The sequence below is a fragment of the Petaurus breviceps genome, unplaced genomic scaffold (genome assembly GCF_028583685.1).
Source record: "Petaurus breviceps papuanus isolate PSGF00001 unplaced genomic scaffold, PetGlider_PUasm1.0 37, whole genome shotgun sequence".
Lineage (NCBI taxonomy): Eukaryota > Metazoa > Chordata > Mammalia > Diprotodontia > Petauridae > Petaurus > Petaurus breviceps.
Window position 1 is genome coordinate 51,642,844 of NW_027186296.1, and position 27,204 is coordinate 51,670,047.

At 34.8% G+C, this 27,204-nt stretch overlaps 1 protein-coding gene across 2 annotated transcripts in view; it reads right to left on the minus strand.

The window, feature by feature from the left end:
• Nucleotides 1–1,676: 1,676 nt before the first annotated feature.
• LRRC28 (leucine rich repeat containing 28) overlaps nt 1,677–27,204 on the minus strand; it is a 187,499-nt gene continuing 161,971 nt past the window's right edge. For both annotated transcript variants that reach the window (XM_069098495.1, XM_069098494.1), the window contains 3 exons: nt 23,309–23,484; nt 21,568–21,727; nt 1,677–7,217 (listed from right to left, as the gene is read on the minus strand). In XM_069098495.1, the coding sequence (XP_068954596.1) occupies nt 7,145–7,217; nt 21,568–21,727; nt 23,309–23,484 (409 nt within the window). In that variant the 3' untranslated portion in view covers nt 1,677–7,144. The remainder of the gene's footprint in view (nt 7,218–21,567; nt 21,728–23,308; nt 23,485–27,204) is intronic.

The following is a 27,204-nucleotide window of genomic DNA, read 5'->3' on the forward strand; positions in this document are numbered from 1 at the left end:
TTTAATGTGACTTCACTATTTTTCAATGTTTTTCCATTAAAAACTTCAAATACAGATACCACTTGTAAAAAGTCATATAGCATTTCTACAGAAACTGCATATTATCTCATTCAATTAAGGCTTGCTTAATGATCCTCAATGCCCTAAGGGTTCTCTTAACCTTGAAATACTCATTTGGCATGCTACAATGTAAACAGAGATTGGTTTCCTTTCTCTATAGGTTTTCTAAGTACTGAATCAATAATCATCATTTCCTCAGCAGAATCACCACCACCATTATCAATCAAGATATACTGCATGCCACCCATCCTCTCTGCCTATGGAAACAAAATTCTACCAGTTGTGTTGTACTGGCATCAGCAAAGTCAAATGAAGGTTTGTGGCTTCCAATTTTAAATTACAGCAAGAATATAGCTTTGCATAGATACAGAGAAGTTGGAGACGTGAACTTTAACCCAAACAGATCAATTTGTAATGTTTCTTTTTTACACGATTGTCAAATATTAATTATATATTGTTAAGGAGGAAATGGAAAGCAAAATAGTACACAAGATTAAAAAGTAGGTGCAGTAAATAGGATCTCTACTTGAGGTTTATATATTGACTTCCCTCTAAATGAATTCTAAGTGTTTTTTGTTTTGTTTGAAACATGTATTTCCTCTTTTCTACTCCCTTTACTTTTCACATAAAGAAAATTTCTTAGCCACTTGGAAATGAGCCAGAGAACTCCCCGATGGGTAGAATTTTCTCACTGGCATTTACAATCTTTTGTTTACTGCTAATCTTAATCTGTGGTAATAATTCCTTGTCAGGTAGAGTAGAACCTCAGATTGTTCCATAAATTGTTTTAGCTCTAACTGAAAGAGATTCTGTATCTTAATTTTGCAGTGATCTCTGGAAAACATTTCTGCTACTAATTTTCTGGCTATGGCCCATGTTATGAATTTACTAAGGTTAAACAAAAACTAGCTCATTTATCCAAAGTACAACTCATTTTTTTTTTGGCTTACTGTCTTAATAAGATGCAAGTTTGCAGGAATTTATTACATTCATTGAAGATTAGATCGGTTCCAGTATATATAATATATATACAGTATATATGTTATAATGTCTTGGTCAATATGCAAATATACATTTTGGTCAATACACAAATACAAATTTTCAATCTAATTATAGCACATTGCTTCTTTCATAATGAAACTGACACTAAACAATAGCATCAAGTTGTTTAAGATTGTTCTATAGTTGAAAAGAGGCAAATTGGTAATTTGCATTTCTAATAGTAGTAGTGATTTAATTGCTGGGAAAGAATTATTCTCCCATCTGCCTTCCCTAGATAAGTTGGCAACAGGAGAAAAGGAAATCCTTAGGATTTCCTATGAAATAAATCAATCTTGTGGAAGTGATGTGAACAAAAAACATGAAATCAAAATTCAGAAAAAATATTTTAAAATTATTTTTTAAAAATCCAGAGATGGAATATTTTTACTTTTAGTAGCATCAACAAATTCTTTTTCAAATTATTTACTATACTCTCAACACATGGAGTCCCATGTTGTTAACCTGAAAAATCTGAAATTAATAGCATACATATTTCCACCTGGGCTTTGAGGTTTTTTTTTTTTTTTTAGGCCAAACTTTAATTAAACTAGCTTAGAACAATTAGCAGTGAAAAAGAAAAAAAAAATACACCAGGCTGTCATATTTAAAATCTGATTCCTGATATTAAAAGGTTTTCAAAATCAAGACACATTTTGGTTTATGTGAAGCATTCGGTAGACCCAGGAGGGGTATAATTAATTAGTTAACTCACTTAATAACTTATGGACAATTACATCTTTAATAGTTTTTTATATTAAAAATAGTGAAAGTGGTAATGGTGGTGATGATCATGACTGTTAAACATAATCTTGTTTGGTTAAATATATTCTTGTTTTTATGGAACTAGGCATCTCAACATTAAAACAATTAGACTTTTTATAACAAAGTAGTTGATTTTGGAGAAGTATCAATGAGATTTGCATGAAAGTATTCTGGATTTCCCGATAAAGCAAAAGAAACATTTGAAAATAAGATGGTTGTCCAAAGAACATGACATTTAATAATTCCTTCTTTCTGAGCTCTGTTTTTTATAAAGACCTGGGCTCAAATCCTGTTCAGACAGTACCTGTGTGATGATGGCAAGTCACTTAACATCTCTGGTCTTCATTTCTCTCCTCTGCAAAAAATGAGGGGGCTAGACAATGACCTCTAAGGTTCCTCCCTTTCAGTTCGAGATCTATGAATTTATGTGCACAAATCAGCAATAAGTACAACTTCTAAAGAGGCCCTATACATTTACAGTGGGGAGCTAGGTGGTGCCAGAGTGCACAGAGCATCTGGCCTCTAGTCAGAAAGACATGTGTTCAAATGTCAACTCAGATACTTATTAGCTGTGTGGCCTTGGGCATGTCATTTAACCTTGTTTTCCTCAGTTCCCTCATCTATAAAATGAAGGAAATGGCAAACCACTTCAGTATCTTTGCCAAGAAAACCCCAAATGGGGTGATGAAGAGTTGGATGTGACTGAAAATGAATGAACAGTAACAATAGTACATTTACAGACCTTCCCCTACCCCACTAGATATTTCAAAACACATTTGCACATGCTTTTACTCTAATATTTGGGAGTTTCTAGTTGGAATTGCAATTATTTGATCAAGAAATTGAGTGATTAAATCATTGCAGCTGATCTTGACTATGTTTTTTTTTTTTTAATTACTGAAGTATTGGCCTGGGCTTAGTATTTAATCAACAAGGGCAACACATGATATCGGTTCAACTAAAGTCTTTTAGTTTAATAGCCACAGTACCAGTAGATCCTTTCATTTTGTTTTATAGATAGATGAACTATCCCAAAAATGTATTAACAAACATGTACACTAAGTTGCATCATTGGCTTTAATTTAAACATCTAGTACAATTTTTTTTTCCATTTTACAAAAAGTTTTTGGTTAAGACAATGAAGAGGAAATACATTTACACTTCTAAGCAATCACAGGGTTCAAGCTCAATAGTTAATCAACACAATAGCAGCTTTGGGACTCAAACAAGAAGGGGTACAGTTAATATGTTTCAGATATAAATGCATACACTCCAAATGAATGCCATAATGTCTTTTAAAAGGCCAATGTATTCTTAGAAAATACTTTTGTTATACAAAAATTAAAAATCCTGGGTTATTAAAGGTTCTCAAAATTCATTGTGTAAATCAGTTAGAACCTGATATTCTGTAATGCAAATAGTGAAAGCAGTGATAATCCAGGCCTCTGTGGTAAGGTGAGTGGAAGAAGAAAATATCTTAAATCCTTGCAAGTCTAATCCTTATGCGAATATAAAAATGTTACTAATTATCTCCAAGTACTTTAGCTTGGTAGGCTGTACTGTATTCTAATGCACTAGTACCTTTTGGTTGTATTATGCACAAAGCCTAAGGGACCATGATATCCTGCTTTTAAAGACAGCAATAAAATAGGTTTCCTCAGCAATAAAATAGGTTTCTTTTTCTTGTCAAGGAGAATTCTCACTTGGTCATTTTATCATGTCACCTTCAAGTATATATCAGCTAATAAGATGGTAAACTTGTTTCTGCATTGGAATAGTGAGAATACTTTAATTCTGAAAGAAATACAAAGCTGTTTTTAAGAAATGTAGCTTTAAAAAAATCCATCATTTCAGAGGAGAAAATATTTTATTCTTTGAATTTCTAGCAAGTATTTAAGGAGGCCTCATTAGCAGTTAAGTAGGAGTGAACTAAAAGCTCTAAGATAATGGAAAAATGAAGTGGTCAGTCTTTTGTATAGAAATATTTTCAAAAAGAGACATCTTGAAGAGAGTGTATTTACAAGTCTATCACAGTAATTTACATTTTAATGTTTAACAATATTAAGTTGGATTAGTGTTGCCCTAGTTAAGAATTCTTATACATAAATCATCTAGAAAATGATACTTTGACTACTACTTAAGTAATGTATTATGATTTAAGTTTTTCATAGTGAAAAGAAGAATGCCTGATTTTTAATCAAGGAAACATAAACCTGATTTTCCTGTTGATACATTAAAAACTAGCTTTGAAAGTCTCAGTAGCATTATTCCATTACTCTGTTTTAAATTCAGAACAGCATAAGATGAATGTATTTTCCCCCCTAAAGAATGGTATGCAGTGGCCCATAATCTGATCACTTTACTCATCTTGAAACAAAAGAGGTATGTATTATACTAGTCAGACAAGCTAGCATGAAGTACTTCTTTGGCAAACAAAAGGTAAATTTACTATAGACGCCCAACTGAAGATAACTGATATGGGTTGGAGATAATATATGGGAATTTAAGATACAATTAGTCAGAGCATATCTTTAGTGTATCAACCTCTTATAAACTTTTAAAAGTATGTTCAAAAATATATTTTCTCTTTAAAGACATATCTAATTTGGATATGAGCAACTGAACTTTTGTCTGTGAAATGATGATCCTCAAATAAACTTCCTTAGGGACATCAACAAAAGGCCAATTTAAAACTACCTCCCTTTAAAACAACAGAGCACTAGAAGAGGTCTTGTTTTAAACATTTTTTTTTTTTACCACTTTTGATCACTGATGCAGTCATTTGAATAAAAATCTAAATGCCTTGCTTTTCACTAGGCTATTGTTAGCTATCACATAAAAGTTTCTTTTCCCATTTTTTTAATTGCCCAATCTGCATTGAACTCTCATCCAAGAAAACAAAAAATCTAAAATATGTACATGAATTTGATTTTCTTTGCACTGTATTGGACAGAATTCTAAAATATAGCATGAAGGACACTATTCTCCAGGATATAACATTATTTCTAGCAGAGGAAAAAAGATGAACAGCAGTGAATCTAGCATTAAATTTTCATACCCAACAGCACCAAAGAAACCAAATTATTATACCCATTTTTAATACATTAAACTCTGTCTCTATACCAGTGATTACAAGTTCAGATTCCACAAGGGTTGGTACTATTAGGTGGCTTTCCTGGCTTTCAAAGGACAGTACCTATTAAATTTAGATGCAGGAAGGTTGTATGGCTATTGAGTAGTTTGTTATTATTTTCTAATTAAACCAGTGTTAATAATGGACCTTTATTTTCACTTGATTCTTGAATATCAGATAGCATATTTCATAGACACAAATCTCCACTTCAAAACTACTTAGCTCTTGACATATGGTTGTGGAAAAAAAATAAGATGCTGCAATATATCTATAGTCACTTAGACACATGGCACCAGCCACCAAGGCCTGAATCACATTTGTGAAGAATCACGCCATATTTTTCACCCACTAACATATGTACATGTAACAGGTTACATCCACAATCTCAATTGTTCCTAAAGAAGTGTCCAGGGCACATGCTGTAGTTTCAAAACTGATCTTCAGATCTATTGTACTCTATGCTTTTGAAATGCCAAAGCTGAAAAGCCCAAGTTATGAAAAGGAAAAGGAAAGTAAGAATAGTGCAAATAAAGTTGGAAAACACATGTCAGGCTTCTTTCTGCCTTCACCATTCCAAAGTGCTTTCTGAAGAGCAGGTGGTGTTATTGTGAAAAGATCACACATTTGTCAGTAACTGTGTAGGATTTCAGCACTGTTAAAACCTAGCATTTCAAATATAGGACAATTAATAAAATTTCATAAACCAAATAAAATCTAAAGCTCCTAGATAACACTGAAAATGAACATGACCATTCAAATGCGAGTATTCATGGTTAGTCCTTAAAAACTGACCTTCTCATCCTGCCTTTTGAAAACTGCAGACCAAAATACTTTTACAGCAACCAAAATGCACATCTGGCAGCAAAGACACATTTAAAATGCCACCACACTTTCAAAAGAAGAGCAGAGATGTGTGGTGTAAGAGGACTTCTCCTACTGCCAGGGTATATTCTTAGGGTTACCAGTTAATAATCTTTCTATAAAATCAAATTGTAGATCTTTGCAGTTCCCTGTGGCATTTTAAAAACATAGCTATGGGAAAAAACTAAGAGAATTAAAAACATAATATATTAATTAATAAAAATATACTATAGGACAATATAGAAAACTCATACTGCATATATTTTTTAGTTTTACCATATATCAGTTGAGGCCTGTTATTCAGTAACAAAAAGCAAACCAAAACTGATCAAGTTTAACCATAAACCGCACAAAAAGGGCATTGAATGCCACGTATTTGTATGGTCATCTTTACTTTTCTCAGTTTATTGGAAATGTTTAAATCTAGAGATTGTGAGGTCAAATCCTTTTAAGACTCAAAGATTTCTCAGAACTCTCTAAGAATCTCACCCTGGATTATTAAAATATTTATATGCAAATGGGCTGTTTTCTAACATTAAAAGGTGCATTTATTATCAGTATCTTTTCTACAAGGAACTTCCACCACAAAAAAGGGCAAACTTAAGGCTCTTATTAATAAACTTGCACAATTAAAAACAGTCATGACTTTTTACAGGCTAAATGAACAGTTCCCTAGTGAGCTTTCAGAGGAACCTAACCTGACAAGCAGGCTATCTGGGTAGGCTTCACTACAAACCCATTTCCTAATGAGGCAGAGAGGTTCTTTATAATGTGGTAAGGAAGAGTTTGGGGGCACTGACAAAGATTCATCTGAGGAAATCGTGGCAGTTTCCCTCTGGGGAAACAGAGAGAAGAATCAGGCTTATCATTGGAAGTATGTGTGTTTAAAAGTTAATTTCATTATATTATGAAATTGCAGTTCTTTGGGGAACTGGAACTTGCTTTAAATTAGATTCAGGGAGACGCATCAAACTAAATAGCTTACATATGAGACACACTCACATAAAAAGAAAAACACTGGAGACCAAAGCTCCTTAAAATTTTTTGGATTATATTCCAACTTGGGGGAGGGCTGAATCCATTCTACCTCTAAAGCTCGACCGTTACTTTTCCAAAAGATTTCTGCAGTTATCCAAATTTGATAGGGTGAGATTTAAGTGCCTGTTAGTATTCCTGACTGGGCACTTCTGCTGCTTTGGCACATAAACAGTATTCCAGTATCCAATGGGATATGCAGTCTAATACAGCTTTAAGCTGGCAACACTCCTGAGTACTTTTAAGTGTTTATCAACTCAGTAGGTCAAAAGTCTGCAGACACTGGGTGGAGCAGCAGTAAGCTACGAAACTCACAGTTGTCCTCCTGGAAGAAAAAAAAAAAGGACAGAGAAAATACGTTAATTGAAGCTAAAGCGAATTAGTTTTCTCATATTACAAACACTTTTTTTCATTGTTAAAATATAAGTTGAGGCAATTTAAATATCATAAATGCATTTTTTTTTTCATAAAAGCAACAGCTGTTAGGGGAGGCATCATTTCGATTTTTTTTGTTGTTGTTAGTAATTTTTTGATGAAGCCCATTCTCTCTCAGTTAACATTTCAGAGATGGTCATTCTCTTTGGTATATTCTAACTTCCCTTTAAAAGAACTGAAGGACTGACCACATGACAGAGCCTTCTTTGGAGAAATAATGTAATTCTGTGCAACAACAGAGAACATTAGCAGTTACGTTAGTGTATACAGCATAGCATTTTAACTTGTATGTTGCCCCCCACCCCTTACTCTCCAACCTAGCCTTTTAGAACCCTTGGCTTCCTGCAATGCAGAATCAACCTTATTTTTCTAAATTAGGGGTTCTTTTTTTTAAGATTAGGTGTTCTTAACCTTTTGTTGTCACTCTTTGGCAGTCTGGTGAAGCCTATGGACCCCTTCTCAGAATTATGTTTGTAAATGCATAAAATAAAACATCTGGGATTACAAAGGAAATCAATTTAGTTAAAATATAGTTATCAACATTAAAAAAAATAATAGACTAAAGGTTTATAACCTTCCTAGATGTTAGTGCTACCCCTCACCTCAAATTATATTGTATTTACTTCTATAAGTCTTACACCCACTCATAGGTTATATAAGTTCTTCTGAAGGTAGAAGCTGAATTTTGTTTTGTCTTTATAGTACCAAGGTCTATCAAAGTGCCTTGAACAGAAGCTTTATAAATGCTTGTTGAACAGAAGTGAGATGACAGGCATTTTCCAAATTATGTTTGAATAAAAATTTTTTAAATTATGTTTTTTTTAGTTTACATCATTCATTTCCACAAGATTTTGAGTTACAAATTTTCTCCTTGTCTTTCCCCTACCCACCACCCCAAAACAGTGATCCCACTGTATACCCCCTCCTCCAATCTGCTCTCTCCTATATCCTCCCCCATTCCCGCTCTGACTTTCCAGTAGGGAAAGATGGATCTCTATACCCCAGTGCCTGTATATCTTATTTCCCAATTGCATGTAAAAAAAAAATAATATATATTTTTAAAAATTTGATTTTAAAACTTTGAATTCCAGATTCTTTCCCTTCCTCCCTTGCCACCCACCCTTACTGGGAAGATAAGCAATTCAATATAGGTTGTACATGTGTAGCTGCGCAAAATATTTCCATAGTGGATATATTGTGAGACTGACTCCATCCCATCCTGACCCCAACTTGCTCTATTCTCTACTTTGAGCCTGTCCCTTTTCAAAAGTGGGTGCTTCCAACTTCCCTCTCCCCCAACCTGCAATCCCTTCTATCATTCCCCCTCTTATCCCCTTCCCCACTACCCTCCTGTAGGGTGAGATACCCTATTTAGTATGTATGTCATTCCCTCCCTAAGCCAAATGCAATGAGAGTAAGATTGACTCATTCCCTTTTGCCTTCCTGTTCTTCCCCTCCATTGTAACAGTTTTCCCTTGCCTCTTCTATATGAGATAATTTACCCCATTCTGTCTCTCCCCATCTCCTCTCATTATATTCCTCTCTCATCTCTCAATTTCACCTTTGAAGTATCATCCCTTCCTATTCAATTGGTCCTGTGCCCTCTATCTATGAATACGTGTATACATATATACACACACTCACGTATGTATTCATATGCCCATATATCCTCCTATATAGACTATATATGTATATATACACATTTATATTCCTTTCAACTATTCTCATCCTAAGAAAAGTTTCATAAGTTACGATGATCATTTTTCCATGTAGGAATTTATATAGTTTGACTTTGATAAGTTCCTTATGATTTTTTTTCCCTGTTTACCTTCCCATGCTTCTCTTGCTTCTTGTATCTGACTGTCAAATTTTCTATTCAACTCTGTTTTTTTTCAGCAAGAATGCTTGAAAGTCCTCTATTCCACTGAATGACCATATTTTCCCCTGAAACATGATACCCAGTTTTGCTGGGTAGGTGATTGTTGGTTTTAATTCCAGCTCCTTTGACCTCTGGAATGTCATATTCCAAGTCCTTCGATCCCTCAGTGTAGAAGCTGCCAGATCCTGGGTTATCCTGATTGTGTTTCCAGAGTATTCAAATCGTTTCTTCTTGGCTGCTTGTAATATTTTTTACTTGATCTGGGAACTCTGGAACCTGGCTATAATATTCCTAGGAGTTTTCTTTTGGGGATCTTTTTCAAGAGGTGATTGGTGGATTCTTTTAACCTCTATTTTGCCCTCGGGGTCTAAAACATCAGGGCAACTTACTTTGAGAATTTCTTGAAGGATGATTTCTAGGTTCTTTTTTTGATCATGGCTTCCAGGTAGTCCAATAATTTTAAAATTCTCTCTCCTGGATCTATTTTCCAGGTCAGTGGTTTTTCCAGTAAGATACTTCACATTCCCTTATATTTTTTCATTTGTTTGGATCTATTTAATAGTATCTTGATTTCTCATAAAGTCACTAGCTTCCATTTGCTCTAGTCTAATTCTGAAGGAATAATTCTCTTCAGTGAGCTTTTGAGATTCTTTTTCCATCTGGCAAATTCAGCTTTTTAAGGCATTCTTCTCACTGGCTTTTTGAGCCTCTTTTGCCATTTGAGTTAGTCTATTTTTTAAGGTGTTATTTTCTTCAGGCAGGTTGTTGACTCTCTTTTCCTGATTTTCTTGCATCATTCACATTTCTCTTCCCAATTTTTCCTCCACTTCTATGATTTGGTTTTCAAAATTTACTTCTTAAGCTCCTCTATGGCCTGTAACTAATTCATATTTTTCTTAGAAGCTTTTGGTGCAGGAGTTCTGACTTCATTGCTTTCTTCCTATTCCATGCTTAGATCTTTTTTGTCCCCCAAAAAGGAATCCTGATTTGAGCGATTGCTGTGCTCACTTTGCTTCCTTTGCTTGCTCATATTGCCACTCAATTATTTGACTTTTGAGCTTTTTGCCACAGTAGAACTCTGCTTTCAGAGAGGAGAGCTTTGTCTCAAATCGCTGGGTTTTTCGCAGCTGCCAGAGCTATTAGTTGGATGCCCTCTCAGAAGTTTCCACTGGCTCTGGCACACTGGTCACGTACCCCAGGACCTCCACCCTAGACAGCAATCCAGATCCAAGCAGGTTAAAGCAAGAACGATTATCCCTCAGATTGGTTGCTTGGTCCCCCTACAATGTGCAGGCCAGGAGCTCTGAAGTAGCTACGCAGCAGCAGCTGTTGCTCCTCAGCCGCTTCTCCCTCTGAGGGCAGAGGCCGGACTGCACTCCTGGACCCCCTGTTCCCACAAAATCCACACTGAACTCTCACTTTGTCTTTGACATTTATGGCTTGATAATTCTGGAAACCACCACAGCTGCTGGTGATCCACTCTCCCGAAGTCCCTCCATCTGGGGCTGGTCGTGGCCACCCTGAGGCTAAAACCTTGGGCTCACTCAGGGCTGGGCTCAGCTCCCAGAATGCTGCAATGGACCCTTCCTGTCCGCCTGCTGGGCTGTCTTCAGAGGGAGGTTTGTTTCTCTCTCTGTCACTTTGTGGGTTCTGTAGCCCTAAAGTTTGTTTAGGGTCATTTTTTATAGGTATTTGAGGTCATTATGGGGGGGACATATGGAGTTTTCCTGCTTCTATGCTGCCATCTTGGCTCCACCCCTGAATAAAAGTTTCTTAAACAACTTTATAATGCTTGATATTTTTCATCAACTTTACAGGTCTCAGAACACCTAGAAGGAATCAATCACAGATTCTTTTGAATCAGCTGAGAGGGACCTAATAAGTCATCTGCCCCAACTTTCTATACAATGCATGGATCTCTTCTGCAACATTTGAGATGGTTGGGCACCTAGTTTCTGCTTGAAAGCTCTCAGTGATGGTGAACTTGCTTCTGTAATTATGTTAGTTCCATTGTTGGACGGCTTTAAGTGTTGAAAAGTTTTTCCTTCTACTTAGTCAAAATCTGTCTCTCTTCCATCCACTGGTACTAGTTCTAATTTCTAGAGCAACTGATTAAATCCATTCCCTCTTCCATGTGATGGTCCTTCTAATATCTGAAGACAGGTATGACATTCCCTTGCTGTTTTCTTCCAGTGTAAACATTTCCAATTTTGTCAAGTTTCTTATACCACATGTTTTCCAGAAAACTTATCCTGCTTGCCCTCATTTGTTTACATCCTCTTCAACTGGTGCCGAAGTCCTTGTATCAGCCAACTACTGCCTATTAGACATCTCAGACTGGATGATGCACAGATAGATGTCTCAAATTCAACTCTCAAAACAAGAAATAATTCTGACCCTCTCCTTCCCCTTCCCCCCCCCCCCAATCTTCCTAACTTCCTTATTCCTGCCTAGGTACCACCAATACTTTCAGTAACCTGGGTTTATCCTTGGTGTCACTCATCCTCACTCACACTCATCCCATATATCCAGTCTACTGTTAAGTCTTCATTTATACCATAACAACCTATCTTGCAGATAATCTCTTTTCTCCAAACACACAACTATCACCCTTATAGAGACATCATCACTTTAATGTCTGGATTATTTCAATAGCCTGTGGGTTGGTCTCCCTGATTCAAGTCTCTTCCAATTCCAGTCTGTCTTCCATTTAGTTGCCAAAGATGTTCCTAAAGTCCAGGTCTGACCAGGTCACTACCTACCTAAAACACTCTGGTGGCTCCCCATTACCTCCAAGATGAAACATAAAATCCTCTGTTTGACTTCTAAAGACCTTTTCAACCTGACCCCTTCCTTCCTTTTCAATGTTATTACCCTTTACTCTCCTCCATGTACTCTGTTCTTCAGTGATACAGACCCTCTTGCTGTTTCTCTCATAGGGCACTCCATCTCTCAACTCCATGTCTTCTGATTGGTTTTCCCCCAAGCCTAGAATGCCTTCCCTCCTCACCACTCCAGTCTGGCTTAATTTAACACAGCTCACATCCAACTTCTACATGAGGTTTTTCATATTCCCCTTTCCTCAACCTTGCTAGTGCTTTCCCTCTGGGATTACTTTTCATTTTCACTATCCACATCTTGTACATATAGAGCTGTTTGCATATTGTCTCCTCCATTAGAATGGGAGTTCCTTGAAGTCAGGGGATTTGTTTGTATCTAAAATGCTTAGCATAGGACTTGACCCCATAGTAAGTGCTTATCAAATGCTTGCTGACTAACTGAAAACACTTCTAGAAGGGTCTGACTAGTATAGAGAACAACTGGATCTATTACCCTGCTTGAACTGGATACTTCAATTCTATTAATGCAGCCTAAGTTTATAAATCTGAATGAAGGAACTCTACACTTTGTGCAGTTTTCCCTGATCCCCTGAATTAAAAGTATCCTTTACTGCTTCACACATTCCATTCATCCTTTATTTGAATTGCTCTCTTGGATCCATCATTATTTCATTAATATATTAATATATTTATTTTTAAAAATTACGTACCTATGCAGAAGAATGCAAGTTTCTTGAGGGTAGAGGCAGTTTTTGCATACTGTTTTTAAACTTAGTTTTTGCATACTGAGCACCTTACACTGTGCCTTGAACCTAGTAGGTACATAATAATCATTGTAAATATTGGGCTTCAGTTTTTGTACAAAGACTAGAGTAGTAGTAGGCAAACAAACTATAGCCCAAGGCCAGCTCTGGTCCACTGCCTGTCTTTATGCAATCCAAGAGCTAAATAATCATTCTTGGCTTGCCAGTCATATAAAGACAAGCGGTGGGCTGGATTTGGCCCACAGACCACAATTTGCTGACCAGTGAGCTATAGGCCTTTAACATCCTTCCACTGCCAAAGTCTCCTATTCTCTGATATTCTGCTTCTAATCTGCTGTTGGCTAGAAGCCAAGATAATTAAGCTTATTAGACTTGTGTTTAAAACAAGAATGGGCTTTAGTAGGGGCCTGACAGATTGTCTTGTTATTAGTTACATATAAAAGTTATGTTCTGTTCTAAAAACACAAAACCCCCCGAACCCTTCACTTAACACTGTTACACTCCTTAAGCTATCTCTTCACTGACAAACTGTTAGAAATACTATGCCCTACTTCCTTTTCATCCACTCCATCCTTAATCTTTTGTAATCTGTCTTCCATCCCTATCATTCTACTGAAACTTCTCTGACTCAGGTCAACAGTAACATTTTTCTCACCAAGTGGCAGAGCAGTGGCAGAGCTAGGCCTGGAGTTAGGAAGACCGGAGCTCAAATCGTGTCTCAGACATACACCAGCTATGTGACCATGGGCAAGTCACCTGACCTGTCCTTAGTGTCCTTAACTGTAAAATAGGGATCATAATAGCAACTACTCACAGTATTTTTGTGAGGACCAAATTAGATAACATTTGTAAAGCATTTAGTACAGTGCCTGGAACATAGTATGGACTTAATAAATGCTATTACCTCCTTCTCTTCCCAAGTAAAATGGACTTTCAAAAGTTCTCCTCATCTTTGACTTATCAAGAGCATTTGACATGGCTCACCATTTCCTCTCAATGAATACTTTTACTTGGTTTGGCCTCATTGACGATATATTCTCATGGTTCTCCTTTTCTATCCTGATTGATGGTTCCCCAGCCTCTTATCTCCAAGACTTCATCCTTGGCCCTCTTCTCTTCTCTCTCTATAGTCTCTTCCCTAGTAATCTAATTTACTCCCATGACTTTTAGTTATCAGTGAAAACTTGGACCCTCAACTAATAAAGATTAAATTATGTTCTATGTGGCTTACTTCCTAGGGTAGAAAAATGAACTAACACTGATCATTGTATAGTAATTAAGATATAAGAAAATGGGATTAATATGAATAGGCCCTAAGAAATACAGAAAGTACTTGGGAGTTTTCTTTTTTAATAAATTCCTAAAAATGGTTTGATTTCTCCTATTTTTTACTTTAGAGTAGAAAAATTCAAATTAATTGAGGGTTCTGAGTTTTACTGAATACTTCAAAAATGTCATTATAATGAATGAACACAAGCAAGGTATTCTCACTTTAAAATTTAACTAAAATTTCAGACTTAGTTATTACTTTAACTAAACTTTATAAGAGAAAAGACAAATTATGATAAAGGTAGCCTCACAATTTGTGTAGGAAATATTAAACATTTATGACATTTTAAATTTCAACAATATTACCATTTTGAAAAAGGATCTACAATCTATATACAATCTGTCTAAACTGAAAATTTGATAACCAGAATCTGTAATGAAGAAAAAGTTGAATACTGCTTTCTTTACAAATCACACAGCTTTCCTAAAAAAGTATTTCTAAAATAACATTTATGCATATTTTTTGGCTTCTTACCAAATTTAGACTTTGGAACTTATTTTTATTTCATAAACTCATATTGCTTATGATCAGAAAAGTATCTACTGCAGAGACTCAGCAAGAGATTCAGCAATGTATCTCTGGAAAGATTATACATCTGCCTGAGTGAAAAAAAATGAAATGAATTCTGTTTTTCTTCTTTCAACATTGCTGTTTGAAATGTTTTAAACTAATAACAAATTAAACAGACTTTTGGTATAATTACATAACCTTATCTCCTACTACTTTGTATAGGCTATCACTACTTCAGAACGATTCTTCATTAAGTCATTAATCAGAGCCTCCACATCTGCTATTCTAGGATTAATTTATGAGTTTATATCAAATATATAAGTTTATATCAAATCTTATGTGAGTGAAATAAGTCTCAAACAAATTGGTTTGAAATGCCAACTACATTTTTGGGAGTCAGCTGGCTAAACCTTCTTTTCTTTCCTCTACGATAATTATGCAAATTGTAAATCATTTCACAGAAGGGATATATTTCACACCTCTACCCTTGATTTTTTTAAAAAGAGAGTCTTTAAGTAAAAGAATCCAAATCTATAGAGAGTTAGGATTTTCACTCACTAAAAGCCCAGTGTTTATAGGATAATCCTCCCTTTCATATAATTGTTGTTATGATTCCATTTTCGTACTAATAAGCCCCCAAACCTTATGGATTTTCTTTCAAGTAGGATCTTCAGATTATTTTGTTACTCTTGATCTTATAACAATACATATGCCTACAAGGGCACCAACTGTTCAGTTGCTGAAAAGAATAGTTTTGATAGTAAAGCCCTGGATCATTCCATAAGAATTATGGCACCTGGCTATGTGCCGTGTGACAGAAGCCATTTTACATTAAAAAATAAGTCCTGTAGTAAAAAATGCAGGGTAGCAAAAATAGTATGAAGAAATTTGACAAAATTTGTTGGATTAGACTAAGTGATTATCCTAACAGTGGCAGGGCAGAGAGAGGAAAAAAGCATTTCAATTCTATTAAAAAGATGAGAATAATATTTTTAGAACTATTATTAACTGAATGTGATTGACACACTAGATTTCATGAAAATAAGAAGAAATGGGAGTATTTGCAAACTTGAGTAATTTAAAACAAAAAAGGCATTATTCCTGGTTCATATATATATATATATATATATATACATACACATACAAATATTCAAACAAGCATTTATATAGTTTAGTTAGCTGCAAAACAGTATGTGGGGGGCGGCCAGGTAGCACAGAGAGTAAGAGCACTAGCCCCAGTGTTGGGATGACCTAGGGATCGAATCAGGGCTCAGACACTTAGCACCTACCCAGAAACACCTGGCCATGTAACCTTGAGCAAGTTACTTAACTCCAATTGCTTAAAAAAGAAACAGTATGTGGGTAACATGCCAAACTCTGGTAATAATTTCCTTTTTAAAAAGCAACAATCTCTTAAAAGATCAAATTTATATAATATAAAATTATATAAATGACTTAAGAGAATCTGAGACTTACAATTGATATATACATGCTTGTCAAGCATGTATTGATGGTTACGTTTATTCACTAGACATGAAGAGTAACATATTTGGGAAAATAGGTATAGGTAAAATAAAACATAAAATGTCCTGATTAAAAACACTTGTGTCTCCTTCCACCTGTCTTTGGTTTAGGGAAAATATTTTGTCTGTTTATAACATTTAGGTAAAATTATTAGGAACAACTTTTTATTCATATTTTTAATGAATTCTTTCATTTTTTGACATCATATTTGATCCATCTGAAGATGTATGCCTTATAAAATTCTCTGCTTCTAAAATTATTTTTTGTCCCTAAAAAGGATTAAGCAGTACAATTGTGTACACATGACAACAAAATTCTAGAGATAAGTCTTTATGAATTCCACAAGAACATCACTATATTGCTCTGTTTGACTGCACATAAACCTCAATTTAAAAAAATCAGCCCGTTTCACTATCATTTTGGTCATTTAAGTGTTATGATATTTATATTTGTGGATACATGGAAGTATATGATGTGGCTAAATTCAAAACTAGATAAATGGTACAAAATTAGGGCCATATATATGTCTAGTCTTAAAGTTATCTATTTAAAGCCATTTGCCTCAATCAGATGTGGTAGCACACAGAAGGACTTGCTTAACTTAGGTTCCTATTGTGAAATGTGACTTGTACAGTAAAAACACACAAAATACTAAATACATTTTCATTTGGTAGTATCAAAATAGAAGTTCTTTACTTAGAAATAAATTAATACTGGGTTTGGGAATGCATTAATTGACTAATTGTTATTCTCTGCTGTAGACATTAAATGATGTTTGGTCAGCTAAGATAGTGACAAGTATTTATGCACATTATTGTTATTTCATTTTGCTTCACAGTTCTATGTGTTAAATTTAGTTTGCAGTCAACAATTTTCTAGAATTTGGTACTTTGGAATAACATCTTTTGTTTTTTTTTTTTTTTGAGAAGGAGCCTTAAATGCCAGCTTTCTACATTTATTTAGATATTGGTTGATCCAATATATTATTCTATGCCAAGCAACACAAATGTTAGTGGTTTTAAAAATTAATCTTATCAAAACCTTTTATAGAATATGACATAAGAACACGATTGATTTTATATTCAGCAGTAAGACATTGGAGATTTAAAGAAAAGCATTTGGTTTTTAATTACAAAAGAAAGTACTCTAAATGACCATGATAGAAACTGTAGTGAATTCTTTTATTACAATCTCCATAGCAACATGGGAAGAAACATGGCCTAGTGGACTGAGATGGAAGCCACAAACTCTCAATTTTAAACCCTATCCTAGCCATTAACTCATCATGTGGCTTTAGGCAAGTTACTTTGCCCCTTGGCATCTATAGCTTTTCTGCTACAAAATGGGCAATGCTGGTCGAATTCATTGAAATGTCACACCATTTTAAGTGCTATGTAGCAAATGTTAATTTTTGCTGGATTACTACTATTAAAACTATATTCTTAGATTACAAAAGACTGCACCTGACCTTCCAGGATCCAATTGCTTACAGCTTTTTGGAGAATGTATTTTTCACCTTAGCAGATAGATGTAAATGTAAATGTGGTTGGTCTCTGCAGAATGAAAGAATGTTGGGTTCTTCCTCAACTCTCCCGTCATAGGGAACACAAATGTGATTTCATACTAGAAGACCCTCTCTCTTAAAAAAACGATTACCATGGGAAAAGTACTTGGGAAAATCTATTTTTAAAAAATAAGTATTACATTTTTTTTTCTATCTAGCTTCTCTTGGGCTACCTTGATTATATTTATATGAATGTCTGTTTGAATTTCATACTTCCTATTTCACATTAGTAAGCAAGAATCACCATAGCCCTAAAGGGCTAACAATTCTAATAAAAGGCAAGACCCTAAAAAGATAACTTGAAAGTAGGAGGATAATAAACACCATTAACATATTTCCTAATTGTTCATCTCATTAACATGGGTTGTATCTTTTTAAGAACAAAATATACTATAAAATAAAAATTTTAAAAAGAGGTATCTTGTTAATGTTTATGGAAAATATTACACAATATTTTCTGATCAGTGCTTAATTAAAAATGCTTATACATGAACATCTTTCTTATCTGGAAGTTCATTATCCAGAAACCTTACCAATAAAAAATATGGCCCCAAACCTGAAAGACAATAAATAAGAACTCTGAGTTGGAGGAATAGATGTTATATAATTCTTACATTTTTGTTTATGGTAGACCACTTCCAGCCCTCCCCAGGAGCTAATCACACAATTCTATCAAACTTGGTCTTGTGGCTTCCCAGGCCACAGCAGATTAAGTAGCAAATTAGAAAGGAAGCATACTGACACCAGGTAAAAATGACGAAGATACTTGGGCAGAGAAAGGAAGATTAGTCTTAAGAATTCAAAAACATAATACATTGTGACTAAATTTTGGTTGGAAAAAACAACTTTAGAATGCCCCTGTAGTTCACAGAATTTTTAATTTGAGAAAGACCTTGAAGACCACACAGTCTCTAATAAAGACATCAGATATGATGTTGCATGATAATCAATATGAAAATTATGACAGTCATTATGAAAAGGTCAAATTATGCATAGTATATATATATATATTGAAATTTTATCTTACATTGGGGATAAGTACTAAAGTCACAATGAGAGGTGAAAAATCCTGTATAGTTAAAATTATCTATTCCTCATAGCAGGTCTCCAACATCCTCTAGGATATTAGCAGCATGTTACATCAGGATAAAGATTGACCTTTATGGGATGGACTGAAAATTGAGGCTAGATGAGATGCCATTGCTCACCTGCTAAAAGCTCTGCCTCTCTTCCTAATACTTACCCTGTTCTTTTCCCTCCCTCTGCCTGATGCAGAGAGGTGTTTAGGGGGTGGGTAGGTGGGGGATCAGAATAACAAAATCTACCTGTGGGGGAAGGGGATGACTACTAAGAGAGCTAGAAGGCAGAATGATGTTTTCAATATCAAACTTACTCTGAGGCACAAATACATTCAATGACTTCTCAAACTTTGTTGCCACTCCCTCACCAAAGGCACTTGTGAAGTAGCCCCCTTTATAACTTCCCCTACCCCAAATCAGCCTCTATTCTTTCCTCTTTTATTCCAGGTATCCTCACCAGCTTCAAAAACAAACCTGAGCAAGTCATACAACCTCTGTCTGCCTCAGTTTCCTAAACTGTAAAATGAGTATAATAATAGTACCTACCTTCTGGGGCTACTGTGAGGATCAAATGAAATAATATCTGCAAAATACTTAGCACTGTGCCTGGCACATAGTAGGTGCTTAATAAATGCTTGTTCCCTTCTTCCCAATTGGACATTTTGAACTAGATATTTGATAAGCATCTCAAACTCCACACATCCACGATAGAACTCATACTTACCCAGCCCCTGCTCCCCATAGTCTCCCTCTTCCAAACCTCTCTATTTTTGTTCAGGGCACTATTAGCTTTCCAGTCACCCAGACACTCAATCTTGAAGTCCTCTTTAGCTCCCTAGTTCTCCTGCACCTTACATACTCAATTAGTTGCCAAGCCTTGTCATTCTATCTCCAAAGTAACTCACATCCAACTCCTCTCCCCTAGCACAGCCACCAGCCTAGTTCAGGCCCTCATCACTTCTTGCCACACTTATTTCAGTAGCTGACACCATTGCCAAGATGTTAGACCTAAAACAAAAATTCTCTGCTCAAAACACTCCAATAGCTCCTAACGTCCCCTAGGATCAAATACAAACTCCTCTTTTTTTGGCATTAAAGCCCTTTACAAGCTGGCTCCAATCTGATTACAAATTACTCCTCCTCTTTCACTCTATGGTCTAGTCAAACTGACCTTTCTGTTCCAAATAAACAACACTCTCTTGCCTTTGTGCCTTTAGGCTGTACCTCTCCCTCCAGCTCAAGTCTGGAATGCAGTCCCTTCCCATCTTAGCTCAAGTACCATATGAGTCCTTATCTGATCTTCCCAGATGCTAGTGACCCCCCTCAAATGACATTTTATATATTTTGTCAAAATATACATATTTATGTAGCTGTGGTCTCCTCAGCATGGACAAGGCCTGTTTTACTTCTGTCTTTGTATCCTCAGTGCTCAGTACAGTGTCTGGCACATAGCAAATGCTTAAGAAATGTTCGCTGATTTATGGATTGAATTGCCCATATTATTTATTTTTCTCTTTTTTTCCACGTACATATAGTTATGTAAATTAATTGTGAGTTTGATGTGATCCCATTATATTCCATTTTAGAATATATATATTTGACAAACATTTGCATTAGAGATAAGAAAGGTATAAATGTATATGCATTTTAAGCTAATTAAACATCAACCAAAAATCTTACATGGTGATGTCTATAGACAGTGACATGAGACTTCTTTAAAAAAGCAATTTTTAAAAAATTGTTCAGTAACATTTATATGTTGTGCCTAAAAACCAGCCTAGGCTAACTGCGGCAACAACTAAAAAATAATATGGATGGGTGGCAAGACGTATATATGGAATGAGTATCCACAGCAGTGAGAGCAAAGATCCTTATGAATATCTGAATTACATTAAGATGATGATCATAAAAAGTTTTGAAATGAGACAAAATAAACTCAAGTTGTTTGGAAATATGGAAATACTTAATTAAGTAAATATTATAAAAGTAGCTCCGTAAATCCATAAAATATATAAGTTAAATGGAGGTTTAAAAAATTGTCATGTCATGTCTGCTTATGTATAATCTATATCTAACTGCTTGCCTTCTAAGGGATGGTGGAGGGAAGGGAGGGAAGGAGAGAATTTGAAACTCAAAATTTAAGCATTTTTACATGTAATTTGAAAAAATATAAAAATGTTCATATTAAAGATTGTTATTCTTAATAAACATTTTATATTTTAAGATCTCTGTGCTTTTCTTTAGTGAACACATATCAAATTTCAAGGCACCTACAGAAGGGTTGAAGAGGTAAAAAACAAAAAATGAACACACACCCCTCCTTCCCCAAATTCCAGGGTGTGGATTATCTGATGAGCCACATGTTCATTGGTTAGTAATATCTACTACCCCAAAGGGCTGGGTTAGCTATCTTATATAACTTATTTTTTTCTTTCTTGGCATCCCTTACTACCTAGAGGCTATTATGAACATGAAAGATGAGTAAGAAAAAGCATAAAGAATAATCTAGTTTAAATATCAACATGCTGAAAAAAAATTCAGTATATTATAGAAAAAGTGAGCAAATGAATAGCACTATTCTTGCTAATATTAAAAATATCCATATTTCACTTAAGATGTATCTCAGAAAACATACTGAAGAGTTTTAAGGATGATAAGTTAAAGAACATTCTTCTATTCTATATAAGTTTTTCCTTGTATTTGACCCTTGTTTAAGGCTGAAATTTCAGTGTACATTTTAGTGTAATTACCCCTGATGCAGCCCTGCCATTGGTGTCTCTCTCAGGGGAAAGAGCTTTGGGTAGACAATAGTAAACATTGGCTCACTACAACGGTGACAATGTCCCAGAGGGCAGTGTAGCAGCTCCAGGAGACTTTTGGGTAATGAGATTGGAGACAGGAAGTTCAAATCTAGAAGATAAGAAAAAAACATATAAATAAAATAAAAACAATTTTAATCGAAATCAGTTTTTTAAAATGATACTTTCCTTAATTACCAAGTATCTTCAATTTCATTAAAGGTACCATGTTTATCCTTTTTGTTGTTTGCTACTGATGTTTTTATCTTATGTAAAAAATGGACATTATTTGGAAGTGAAAGTAATTTCTATATTTTTAACAGAAAGATTAAAACAAAACCACATTTATAAGAATAACCAGAAACAATACCTATATAAATAAGAAGAATAATAAAGATAAAAAGCCATAAAATAAATAGAATGACATGAATTCACCAGGAGAAGGTATTGAAGATTTCTAAGAGAAAAAAAAGAAGAAAAAATGACTAGTATTGAACAATGATTTATCAAATTCCATAAGGCTACTGTATGTTAAATATTAATTAAAAAAAATGAACCTGTATTATATTTATTTTGATAAGGAAAGTAAAGTAAAAAATAAAGAAAAATTTTAGTCAATTAGCCTCATATTCTCCCAGAAGTTGTCACTAATTAAAGAATGTTGATTTGAGTTTTATGAAATAGAATTTTAAATATGCAGCTTAAGTCTGATCAATTTTTACAAAAATGAAATTTAATGGATCATTGTTATCAAATAAAACCTAAACTACATTGAATTTGCCTTCAAAACAAAAACTAATTACTTAGATATTTTCTTTATATTTTTTTTCTGTGGGTAAGGAGTCAACAAGAATCCTTTAGCAAATGGTAATTTCATTATAGTTAAATCTGTTTAGGTTTTAAAAACAAATTTGACCTATACTGTATTGGATGATGAACTATGAATGTGTGTACCTAGCCCTTTTCTATGTAACAAAAAGCAAAAGTCAGTGGTTTTAAAAGGCATGGCTTTTGAACTACTCCCCCCCCCCCTTTAATTTACCTGTTGTTTTCTGAAAGAATGCTGAGTATCATTTCCATAAATACTGTAAAATCTACACGTCTAATATTTTTCAAAGCATGAATTCCTTCAGTTGAACTTGAGCACAAGCATTTCATGTGCATGCTTTAGAATTAGAAAAGTCATGGGCGTTTTCAACAGTGATTTTCAATTGGGGCAGAAGTAAACATGTCAGTTGTCATGCTGTTCTGAAACAGCCAATAGCTCTAAATATTTCTTTTTCTTTATGAATACCAAGATTGCCCCTTATAAGCAGGCTGCAAAGTTAGGAATAAGTACTGTTGGGGGAAGCATTCAATTCTGCCTTAAGGATATGCTCTTTTCAATTACTTTTCCAACTGAAAATTGTTCTTTCTCCACTTAAGTCAGAGAACAGCTCAAGTCTTTTCATAAGGACTAAATACAAATGTTTTCAATTTGTTTTGCATTTAAATGAGTCAACTTTTTTTTACTACTTATTATTGTCTTCTGTAAATGAAGATGACGTTTATAGGACTGCTATCTGTGCCTGCAATTATGCTAAAAGGACCATCAGAAGACTTATAGTCTTTTCCACATTATACATTACAACAGAAATTGAGACAAATACTTTTTCCTCTTAATATGAGAAAATTTTTTAAAAATCCAATATACCTTTTATTAACTTGTAATAGGTGTTATACAGACTTCTCATGGCTAATTCTTGCAGAGGCAGGACATGATCTGTTTCTGTCCCTATAGACTTAACCTCCGCTGGGAGGAAAACAGTTAATTGTCCTGATGAGAATGAAAGCAGCTTCACCTCTGAAACCTGAATGGGAGAGCCACAGCTGCAAAAAAAATAAGACATTTACAAGTTGTTATCATTAATATTTTAAATGTCAGTAAAAGTTCAATAAGCAAAAATATATGTAAAATTAATGAGCTTTGCTTTGAGTAATTTTTTTCAAATTGAACAGATGCTAACCTTATTTTCTTAATAAAATACCTGAAAATGTAAATATAAATTCATCAGGAAATACTTAGCTAAATAAGCACCAATTCCATAAGATGTCTGGACACTTCCAACAAAAGTTGTGCAACTATTAGATTGTTTTAGACAACTAAGCTTAAGAGGATCTAGATATTTTGCTTTATTCATTCATTTTTCTTCTTTTTAGTACACTGATCCCCAAATAAAATAGTTATTCCCTTTTGATGAAAAAGAAAAAAAGGGAAGGGGTAAAAATGAGTAAGATCATGGCTTATTTTGGCCTACTATGAATCACCTCAGGAAAAACTGGATTTACAAAGAAAAGTTAATAGCATTGGATATCTCCACTGGCTTTCTGTAAACTCTTTAGAAAAAATAATTACTGGCACAAATAAACACAACACAATTTCTATCCCTTACGTCTTGCTCCTAATTTAGTCAGGGGGAACAATGAGTTCTTTAATTGGAAAGTCAGTGCCCAATTTTATTATTGTTGCCATTTGTCTAGGATTATTAGAGTGGACAAAACACTACATGTTGTTTTCATTTTTAAAAGTTCTGTTGATGTCTTTTGTTTATTATACTATGAATTTTTTACTGATAGGCCTTAGGTCTTCCAGAACATTCCCTTGTAACAACAAAAAAACAGTGAATGACACAGTGGCTAAGTCTCACAACATATGCTTGATTATATGTACCTGCAATCCCCTAACCCTCTATTGAGAAGGGCGAAGCATTTCATCATTTCTTCTCTAGGACCAAGATTGGTCATTGCATGTAATCTGAATACAGATGTCTTTTAGTGTTGTTTTCATTTACATTTTCATATTCTTTTTACTTAGACAAATATTATGTGCTAATAATATCTTGGCTCTCTACAGAACACAAAATTAGATAAAATCTTCCCTTAGTCAGAAGTAGGCAAAGGAAGAAAGAACATATTAGATTGTTAATCAAAAGACTTGGGCTCCAGGCCCATTTCTGAACCTACTAGAGTGTAACCTCAGACAACTTTTTTAAAGACTCTGCATTTTAGTACATCATGAGGAAGCTGGACCAGAGGATTTACAAAGTACCATCCAGCTCTAAAATTCTATTATTTTAAGAATTTTCTATACGGAAAATTTGACAGACTAGAGAAGTCATCCTCACTATTAAGTAGTGTTTCCTTTTGCCACTCATTTCATTTGATGAGTATTTTAGTACCTGCTATGCTAATAAACCTTTTGGGGTGTACAAAGATATATATGATTCAAGTTCATAATCTAGTAGATTAGATAAGGCATTGTCTATTGAAAGCAATCAAATTATCAATAAGTACTATTAAGAACTACTATGTGCCAGGTACTAGGAAGACCAATTAGGCTGCAAGGCAATTCACAAAGCAAAGAAGTATAATTGGCATGACCTAACATGAGCAATCAATATTTAGCAAATTCTTTAGGTCTATCATTTTTTCCTATGTGTTTTGTAGTAATATTCATATTGTATATCTATGTGTCTTGGTATGTTCAAATATTTGGTATGCTCAAATACTTTACACATTCTGCTGGTATTTTGATTTCTCTATTACTGCTGGGTTTTGTTGATAATATACAGTTGGTAATATATAGAATTGATATTTTATGTTGATAATTTATGTCTTTTTTAGTTCTGTAATTTGGTTGAAAATATTGTTTCAATTAATTTTTAGTTGAATCTTTAGACTTTTCTAGTAGACCAAGAACACTTAACTTGAGTTCCATGGAGCCCCAAGGGAGGTTATGGATAGATTTCAGGGAGTCTGTGAACTTAGATGGAAAAAAATGTTTATTTTCACTAACTTCTAAGAAAAATCTAGCATTTTCTTCATTAACGGGTACAGGAAACAAACTACAGTAGTATAAACAGTACTTATATTAGTGACAACCAATAGAAATAGCAAATACTTTTGTATCACATTACAGATGTTGATGATATCTTGAAATATTGCTTATGGTAATCTCTATTTTAAAAGAAAATATCTATAACTGAAAACAAGAGGCATACTTGAGGCCCAGTTTCTGAGTTTGCACTGCTTAGTCAAACATGCAACCTAACCTGGTGTCTGTTACTTTGAATAAGAGCTACCATTTATATACTTCTTTAAGGGTTACAAAACACCTTCCATATATTCTCTCATTCAGTCCTCACAGTGATAGAAGGTAGATGATCTCCCTGATTTTGTAATGATGCAGAATGTGAACTATCCATGTCTGTCCATCCTGTGGGTCTTGTTCATTAAAAGCTTGCCACAGAGAGTCCACCCAGCACCCTGGAGAGTGTTCTTATTTTCTCTTAAAGTAACAAAGGTCCCAGTGGTACACTTTCACCCATCATCTCTTGTTGTCTCTATCTGAATTACCCATCTTCTCTTCCAAGGAAGTATCTCCTTCATAATATCTTTTATTCGTGTTCTTTAGAGTTTCTTGTTGGTTATATTTCAAAGCCTACATAATTTCTTTGTCAATAGCTACATTCCACATCTCTCTGCCATACAGCAATACGGTAGAATGTTGGTATTGAAAAGATGGACTTCTGATTTCATGGGAAGCTTGGGATCAGTAAAGGAGCTTATAACTTTTTTAAAGTAGTCCACCCAGCCCACTCTCTTCCTATCAGTTTGTTAGTCAATCAGTTGGGTAGCAAGTATCTTTTAAGCACTTATTACAGGTCAAGCAGCGGTGTGTTAGCAGCTGGAGAGACAAAAACAATCCCTGGTATCAATCTTTCATTCTAATGGGGGAGACAACATGGAAATCAATGGGAATATAAAACTTATAGAGAGAGTAGATGCAAGGGGAATTTCCTTGAAAAGGGAAATATTTAGCAGCTGGGGCACCAGGAAGGGCTTCCTGTAGCAGGTGAGTTTTGAGCTAAGTCTTGAGGAAAACCACAGAAACAAGGTGGCAGAAATGAGGAAGAAGAGCATCCCAGGAATGTGGGACAGCTAGGACAAAGGCATGATAAAGGGAGATGGAGTGTTATGCACCAGGAAAAGCAAGTAAGCTAGTGTACCGACATCACTAATGTGTAAAAGAATAAAGTAGAAGCCTGAAAAAGTAGGAAGAGGTCAGATGATGAAGAGCTTTAAATTAGCAATAGAGAATTTTATATTTGGTTCTGGAGGTATTAGGAAACCACTGGAGTTTACTGAGTGGGGGAAAGGGGAATATCTGTGCTTCATAAAAATTAGTTTGGCAGCTGAGTGGAGGCTAAATTGGAACGCAGAAAAACTTCAGGTAAGGAGATCAGTTAGAAAGTTATTTTAATAGTACAGGTGAGAAGTGGTCAGCTTCCCGAATCTGTGTTGTAGCTGTGTGATTATACCCATCCTCTCAGTTGAGAACCTCACCTCATAATTTTCCAAACTTCTCATAAGTTCCCCAAATCCTCTCATGGCTCCCTCTCCCTCACCGCACCCCACAAACTTTCATATAAGAACTTTGTCTCATATTTCATTGAGAAAATTGAGGCTATTCACTGAGATGTCTCTCTTTTCTCTTATTTCTCATCTCACATCACTCAGACGTTTTCCTCTCCACTATCTCTTACCCCT